General features: G+C 47.5%; 1 protein-coding gene across 1 annotated transcript; it reads right to left on the minus strand.

Moving 5' to 3' along the window:
* Window positions 1-1900: 1900 nt before the first annotated feature.
* On the minus strand, window positions 1901-7762 carry IRX2 (iroquois homeobox 2). Its single transcript, XM_079301565.1, has 5 exons — window positions 7412-7762; window positions 5204-5609; window positions 4049-4792; window positions 3207-3274; window positions 1901-2514 (listed from the first exon to the last, which is right to left on the minus strand). Exons 1-4 carry the CDS (start codon window positions 7652-7654, stop codon window positions 3231-3233), a joined length of 1437 nt encoding a protein of 478 aa, XP_079157691.1. The 5' UTR covers window positions 7655-7762; the 3' UTR covers window positions 1901-2514; window positions 3207-3230.
* Window positions 7763-8432: the final 670 nt, after the last annotated feature.

Raw genomic sequence — 8432 nt, forward strand, 5'->3', positions numbered from 1 at the left:
CCATTGGGTTTTACATACATAGTGAATACTTGAAAGCGAGTTTTCCGAGTCTTTCTACTTTTCTTTCCAGAAAGAAATCCAGGTCTAAATACTAGCAAGGGTGGGTAAATTATGGAAATCTTTTATAAGTCTTTGGGCGTATAAACATCAAAGGAATGTCGTTAGCCTTTTTTAATCTCTGCCACAGCTTTTGGTTTTTACCAATTGAAATGTACACTTTGTGTCCAACAGAGACCTGGGACGTGTAACAGGGGTGGTGGGGGCTCTCGGAGTAGCAGCAAGAGCGGGAGAAAGAAAGTTCAGGTATCTCCCCTGACATAAAAATCCCTCCCTAAAACCTTCCTGGACTGCACAGTAAAGATGGTAGAGAATGATTATAGTAAATATTTGCCATCTACATCATATGCTAAACTGGAGGGGAAAAAATTAATTACTTCTTAGCTGTTTGCCTAATTGTACCACACACTACATGCGGATACAATTGCATTCTACTTCAATGAAAAAGAGGATGTTACAGGAGTGTAGAAGCATCATCCCACAAACAGCGTAAGGGAATGAGTAGGCCTCCAGCTGCAAAGATCTTCACTGCTTTAGATTTAGCTAGACAGATCCCAAAGTATTCCCGGATAACGTTATTAATTTCTGCCCTTTCAGCTGAAAAATACACGCATTTTCTCAGTCAGTTAGATGTCTTTATAGGGGTAAATTACAAAGGGGGGTGAGGGGGATGTGCAATGGAAGATGGATCATGGGAATTGTGTACATGCATTCAAGAAAAACAGCTTCCTTTCCCCCTATTTAATATAATCACAACATATTTCCGGACTCCAGACTAGCAGGGCTCTTTATCCAGTTAACCTTCCCAAGGCTGATGCCTGAAGTATCTAAGATCACTTTCAAATGCCCTTTCTAACAAGACCTGAGCAAGAGGCCACTAATTTTCACTGAACAAAAAGCCACTGGAGAGAGATCCGTTTGTCAATATCAACTGGTCCAGCAATTTCCCATCTTCAGACACATCAGCCTATCTGAGCTGGCAGATGTTTAGACAAGATTTTATAAATTGTTCAATATCAGACCATAATGAACTCCAACTGACCATTCCAAAGCAGCTAAAAGCATTCAGGATCTCCCCTGCTGGGATCTAATAATGCTCTCACGCTGGAACATTATTAATCATGGAATAAAATAGATGAGCCTCTTGAAAAATAAGTGTATGATTGATTAAAGGGCAATCTAAGAAGCTATTATTCTTGTTTTATAACCGTAAGTTATATTCACTCAATTTATCTTTTGGGGAAAATAAATGATTGTTCGTTTCTTCTCTGAAATTATATTATATGAGGATTCCCATTATTTTACTAAAAATTAAAAGTATGACTTGGCTAATTCTATGATTCAAATCGAAGCGGGATTCCAATGTAACTGTAAAGGTGTGGGTTACTGATACAAAGAGGAAAAACCATAAAAATCCCCAAACAAGTACTGGACTTTTTTTTTTTTTTTTTTTTTTTTTTTTTTTTTTTTTTTTTTTTTGCATATTTTAGCCAGAAGTAAGTCATAGTTGATAATATTTTTCCCCCTAGAAATAGTGAATTTAAAAAATGATGACTTAAATAAAGAGCTACTTCACACCCAGTTTAAATAGTTTATAAGAAACACGCATATATTCCCATCACCCTTACTATACATATTCATGTATATATACAAATACGTATTTGTACATATGAGTGTATTTAAAGCTTAAGTATAACGGAACATGCCAGAAGGAATTAATTTATGCAAAGTATATATTTGCAATATGTTTAAATTGCTTACTCATTTTATGATCTTAGCTCTACTAGTGAAATTAGAAATTTCCTCCTTTTCTAAATAGTGAATCAGTATTTTGAGGGAAATGAACGAAAAACACAATGTTGTTGCAGACTAGTCTGTTTTTATTTACAATTAGAGATATAAATTAGTAAAGAATTCTTGTTAAACAACCAAAGATTGTATAACCATCAACGTTTCAAATAAAAACCAGGCAAAATTTATTTACAAAAAGTTCAGATTTCATTGCAATACAACTTGCATAAATTACTAGAAGCTTTATATTGTTACAAAAATAAATATCAAATTTGTTTCCACTTTGTAAGGACTCAAGTTCTCCAATCACATCTTTATTTTCTCTACTGTATACATCTTTTACAAATAAATTTTACAATAAATCCTATCACACCTATCGAATAGATACCGTGGCAATGAAGTGATCAATTCAAGATATCCTGAGAAAAACAGATCTGTTTTCAAAAGTCACACATACATTGGGGAAACTATACTATACCAGCAAACTCACATATGTCCAACAAAATTCTGGTTTAATAATTAGATTCTGAAGATTTAATAGTGCTCTGTGGTCTTCTTTTATACAGTGGCACCAGATGTGATCCGGATTTAGAGATTTGTTATATATATTAGCTCGGGGAGAGATGATGGCTTGCTGACTTTTTTCAAAGCAATTGTGACACCTACCTGTGGACCAAGGAAAAAACCAGATCATCCAAAAATCCTTCAATTAAACTCTAACACCATTAAACGGGGTGGGCGGGGAAGGAAATAAGATAAAATTCTTGCTCATCTAATTTCTTCTAATAAAAATATAAGTTAGTTGAAAAATACCGACAAGGCGAATTTTTGGTTGTTGTTTATTTAGGTCTAAATAGTGGAAGTATTCAGAGTGCCTTTGCTAGCTAGGCAATAGCCAAACCACAGATAACATATCTTGCTTAAGATCCATGTCGGTTTCTTACAGTTATCCCTTTTTATTTTAAATACGCAGTCACTGCGTGAAGCCCCACTCAGGACGTACAATTTTAACATTGCCACGTGAGCACAAACGCTCTGTTTTTAAATAACAATACCTTCAAAGGTATTTTTTTCCTAAAGGTTTCTTTCTCTAACTTTTAAGTAGTCCCTACGGCTTTACCTGACACAAGCAAAGAGTATGTAAAGTGAAGGAACTATCTAACCTGGCGTGAAAATTAAGACAAACCCAGGAAACAAAAGTCGTCATAAGAGGCTTCCGAAACAGCAGAAAAAATGTTTTACTTTGTGACCAAACTCTCAAGTAATGAAGCAAGAAATTAACGTTAAAGTCTAGAACTGTGAGCACGACTCAGACCTAATGCCACATGATCAGTGTAATAGAAAATGTTCTCACTTACTTGCATTGCTGTGTGATTGCACTTCTATAGGTATGGTTGTACTCCTACTGTGCAGACTTCAGTGGGATCTGTCAAAATATAACCGTCAGTTAGTCACAGGACACAGCCAGCTAACTAGATTATACAGTCTGTGTAGGTCCCAACCCTCTCTGGTGCAGAATTCGTAGCTGGGTCGTTTAAAAGTCTAGCCGATTTTTTATATTCGCCTGTATCTCGAGTATTTTTGCAGAATAAGATGACAACCATATTTAGTGAAAAACCTTAAAAAAAAAATTAAAAAAATATCCAAAAAAACAAAAAACCCCAAAAACTTTAAAAAAAACCCCCAAAACAAACCAAAAAGCAACTAGTTACAAAAAATGTCACGCTCCACGTAATTTCACGTCCAAGGTCAGCAATTATCTGAACCCAGAGCTGAAAAAAAACCCCGTGAGAATACTGGAAACAAAGAGAGTCAAACCAGTTTGTCAGGAAAAAAAAATTACAGGCAATGACACCAATGCTCTCTGGATAGCTTTTTGTGTAGTTTTCCCTTTTTAAAAAAAAAAAAAAAAAAAAACCAAACTTTTCAAAGCTGCATCTCAGCCTGTGAGACTGATCTAAATGTTGTCTTTCACATTTCCTCTCGCGGTTCTTAGGGGCAGGTATCGGTACGACGGCGACATGCCGGTTTTAATCCCCAAGTTATATGAGTGCACATCTTGGCTCTAGCAGAGGTGGCACCGAGCTCACTTTTTTCCAGAGAAGGTTTTCAGTATTTACATTGCATAGGGGACGTCTACGGGTCGGGGAAGGAAGACGAGGGAGAAGAGGGAAGAAAGCGGCAAAAACAAGTCACCTACCTTTCTTTGAGTCATAGCTAGAGGGCCTGTAATGCTGTTCTAGCTGGTTAGTGATCGTTTTCAAAGAGTCACTGCTCTGTTTGTGGACAGAGCTGGCATTTAGGACAGTCTGACTTAGTCCCTCGTTTGAAGCCACTGCTGCGGAGTTGTATCTCAGGATTCCCTGGCTCTGCAGAGCGTTAAAGTTTCCATAGTTTGTATAATTGCTATAAAAAGGTGAGGTGTAATAAATATGCCTCCCCAGGAGGGAGGAGGGCGAGTAGGCAGCGCTGTGCGGGGCGGAGGCGGGGGTGGCCGAGGACAGCGGCGCGGGCTGGCAGCCTTGGCCCAGGGTCTGACTCTTGAGGTCCGAGGTGGCGATTTCGGCCAGAGACCAGAGCTTGGGCTTGCTGGCCGGCGTCGGGGGCCCGGGGGAGGCGCGGGGCCCCAGCGCCGCCTTGCCAGCGCTGCGGGCGGCGTCGGCGTGCGGGTGGCCGAGGAGCGGGGCCTCCACGGCCGCCAGCGGCGACGAGGTGGCGGGCTTGGCCGGCGGGTCGCGCTCCCCGCCGCCGCCGTCGTCCTCCTCGATGTCCTCTTCCTCGTCCTCCTCCTCGTCCTCTTCCTCCTCCTCGATGTCCTCGTACTTGTCCTTGCACTCCGAGCCGGACTCGCAGAGGGGGTCTCCCGCTCGGCAGGGCAGCTTCTCGCCGTCCGATTCGGCGGAGCACGAGTGGTCCGTCAGCGAGTCCACTTGCAAGCTGATCCCTGCGGGGGCCCGCCGGGCACAGAGAGGCAGTCAGGAGGGGCGGCAAAACAGAGCGGGAGACAAACGAGCCCGGCCACCGCCGCGCCACCGCCGCGGCCAGGCAGGCTCGAGCCGCGCCGGCCTTTTCCCGTTCCGAGGAGCATCCATCCCCACGGGCTGGCTCCTCCGCGGCGCCCCCCCTCACCTCCCCGCCCGGCCCCTCACGGCGTGGCCAGCCGCCCCCGGCCCGCCCCGGCCACATGCACTGGTCGGCGACAAGCCACCGGAGCAGCCGGAGGCGACGGGACGAGTTTGGGGGGTCGCTTTTGTTAAATGCCGCGCCCCCGCTCCTGCCCCGCTTCCCTGGTCCCGGGGGACTCGACGGGGCGGGATGGAGCCACCCCTCCCGGACCGAAATCACCCGCGCCTACCTTCGTCCTCCGCGGAGGTTTCATTGCTCTCGGGCATCTTCTCGGGACTCTCCTCCTTACTCCTCGCGCCATCGCCTTCGTCGTCGTCCTCGTCCTCGCTCTTGTTCCGCGGGGCCCAGGTCATCTTGTTCTCCTTCTTGAGCCGCCGGCGGGCGTTGGCGAACCAGGTGGAGACCTGGGTGAGGGTCATCTTGGTGATGATGGCCAGCATGATCTTCTCGCCCTTGGTGGGGTAGGGGTTCTTGCGGTGCTCCTGCAGCCAGGCCTTCAGCGTGGCCGTGGCGTCGCGGGTGGCGTTTTTCCTGTACGCGGGGTCGTTGAGCTGGTAGGGGTAGGCAGGGCTGCCGTACGGGTGGTAGCTGATGGCTCCGGTCATCCCCGTCGTATGGGCGTCGTAAGGGGAGCCCTGGACAGAACAAAACGGTGGGGTTGGCAATTTGTTATTGCTGATAGCCATTAGTGAGTTGTCAAGGAGAGATCGGCGGTTATATTTGTATTTCCCCGGGATGGTGTCTTGTATCCATATTCTATGAGGGGGAGTAGCAGCACCCAAAGGCCATTAAGTTACAATTCCCCCCCTCCTTCCTCCGCCCAGCACACAGACACAGGCACACGCGCTTAAAATCGGCGATGTTATAATCTTTCTGACTAATTTCAGCTCCTTGTAATTGAATATTTCCCAATATAATTTTTGAACAGCGTAGACATTTTAAAGGCCCTACAGGTAGTGTCTTGATATCAACATTTCTCTCAAAGGTTCAAAAGATGTTTCCTTTTTTGCTATAGAAAATACAACAAAGCCGCCACTTAGCAATTCACTGCACTAATGCATTGCAAATCCAATTTGCAAATCAGAAGATATGCACCGTTTCGAATTGTTCAAATGCGATGTAATTAGCATTTTAATTCGCTCTTTAACGTTTAAATTGCTCTTATTTAAGTCTGCATAATGCAAGAAAAGTTAAAGATATCCCTAAGAAACTCGCTAACTTTCAGCACGTCTCTGAACCCCGCAGATTGGAGAGTCACAGGCTCAACATCGCCCAATATCCCGCACAGTTCACAACCTCGGTGCAACTTCCAGCCACTCGCCTAGTGCTTCTCGACAGGAAAAACAAGAGAGACCCTCAGATCTTTTATACCACCTCGAATAAAGACTGCACGACAATTTATGCACTGTATTATGAACAGACGGAAAGTAAGAAGTTTCCCTGACACTTTGCAGGGAGAGCGAACTATCCCGCTGCCATCCTCTCCTAGGATATCAACAGCGGCTCTAGTCTCAAATTCCGGGCGCAGGTCTTTGTGTGTACGGACTAGATATGTGTCTGATTCTGTGTGCGTGCGTGTTTATAAAACTATATAACCATCTAGACGTACAGTTTATTTTTATATTTTATGGTTTTATTTATTTACTTTATGCACAGAACACACACAACACGCAATTGCAACTGCTCCTTAAACTAATAAGAAAGTGAAATCCGAAACTGCGGCCACTACGACCATCTTGGGCTTAAGCGAAGCTCACAGATCGCAAGCAGATGCTCCTTTTCATTCCCAAAATCCAGTTAAACCATTAGTACAAAACACACTGAAAGTAAATAAAACCTCTCGGGGATAAAGCCCCCAGCGCCTCTATACACCGATTTAAAAGAGAGAAGAAAAAAATAGGGGGGAAAATGAAGAAGAAAAAGGAAACCTTTCTCTGCGCTATCACAGCTAAAATATATACCAAAAAAAAAAAAAAAAAAAAAAGGAAAGCAGGGGACACACACGGAAACGGGGGGAGAATGAAAGCATCCAACCCAGCCCAGCTGACTGAGACCATCCGTATTTCCTCAACCAAAGCGCCCTCCCGGTTCCTCAAACCGCGCGGAGAGCCCGGGACCCAGGCCTGCCGGCACCGCGCTTGGCTGGGACGCGAAGCGGAGCCCCAGCCCCGGCCCCGGCCTCAGCCCAGCCCCAGCCCCGGCCCCAGCCCCAGCCCCGATCCCGGCCCCGGCCCCGGCCCGCCGCTCCGCTCCGCTCGTTCCCGGGCGGGCTGCGGGCGGCGCGGAGCGATGCGCGGCCGGCGGCGGTGCGGGGCGCTCGGCTGTGCGGCGTGGTGTCGGGGGCTGATGGTGAGTGTGTGAGGAGAAAGGCTGAAGATGATGAGGATGAGAATGCGGATGCTAATGAAGAAGGAGAGGGTTTCTCTTCGGTAGTTACCATGTAGGAGGGGAATCCCGTGGCGGGGTCTGTGGAGTACTGGAGCGGGCTGGTGAAGCCTGTGGCCGCCGCCTGGGCGGTGAAAGCTGCCGATCCCGGGTAAGGGCTGAACGCCGATCCCGACGAAGACCTGGCCAGCTCCTCGCTCCTGGGGGCCGCCAGCGCCGACGCCCCGTACGCCGGGCAGGAGTACAGAGCCAGCGAGCCGGGGGGCTGGTAGAGGTAACCCTGAGGATAGGACATGGCTTGCACTGGCGTGCACAGGAGCAGGGAGGGGGCGAGGGTGACCGGCCCTGCTGCTGCCGCTGCTCCTGGCGCTGCTTTCGTGCTCTCCCTCTCTCCCGCCCGCCCTCCCGCTCCCTCCCTCCCGCCCTCCCTCCCTCTTTCTCCCTCCCGCCCTCCTTCTCTCTCTCTTCCCCCCCCCCCCCCCCCCCGGTTGGGTCTGTGCAGTTATGCAGAGAATCAGAATTGTTATAGGCTCCCCCCCATGCACACCCGATTAGAATAAAAACAAACAGGAGGGAAAAAAAAAAAAAAAGAACCCCCCTCCAAATGAAAAATTAGTAGGAAAGGTCAGAGATCTATCCGGGAGGGGAAGGGCATCTGGGGGAGATGGAAGCACAGAGGGTTAATAAAAAAAGAAAGAGAAAGAAACAGAAGGAGAGAGGAGGACGGGTGGGGGGGGGAGAGAGAGAGAGAAGCGAGCCCCCGAAATCAGAAAAGTGGCTGCTGCATATGGAGTTCTCCCAGCCAGCTAGCCAGCTCCCCCAGCGCCTGCGAGCCTGTATTTTGGGGGAAGTATAGAGTCTGGAGTGAAGAGTTGAGGGAAGCAGCACTCGAGTTTCTGAGGGACATTGGAAAGCAGAGCTGTCCGTCACCGCCGCTCATCTGCATAGCCCGGCGGGCCCGCCCCCTCCCGCTCCGGCCCCGGCCCCGGCTCCGTCTCCTCCCGCGGCCGGCAGGCAGGCAGGGAAGGCAGACAGCGAAGGCAGGCAGGGAAGGCAGGCTTTGTAATGCAAGG

This window comes from Erithacus rubecula (genome assembly GCF_903797595.1).
Source record: "Erithacus rubecula genome assembly, chromosome: 3".
Lineage (NCBI taxonomy): Eukaryota > Metazoa > Chordata > Aves > Passeriformes > Muscicapidae > Erithacus > Erithacus rubecula.

Bases quoted from the DNA above. Each gene is read 5' to 3' on its own strand.
- IRX2 (XM_079301565.1), bottom strand. From the start codon at position 7,654: ATGTCCTATCCTCAGGGTTACCTCTACCAGCCCCCCGGCTCGCTGGCT. The intron at 4,793-5,203 runs GTAGGCGCGGGT...GGGCCCCCGCAG, and splicing joins AACCTCCGCGGAGGACGAAG to GGATCAGCTTGCAAGTGGAC. The intron at 3,275-4,048 runs GTAGGTGACTTG...ATATTTTGACAG, and splicing joins TAGCTATGACTCAAAGAAAG to ATCCCACTGAAGTCTGCACA.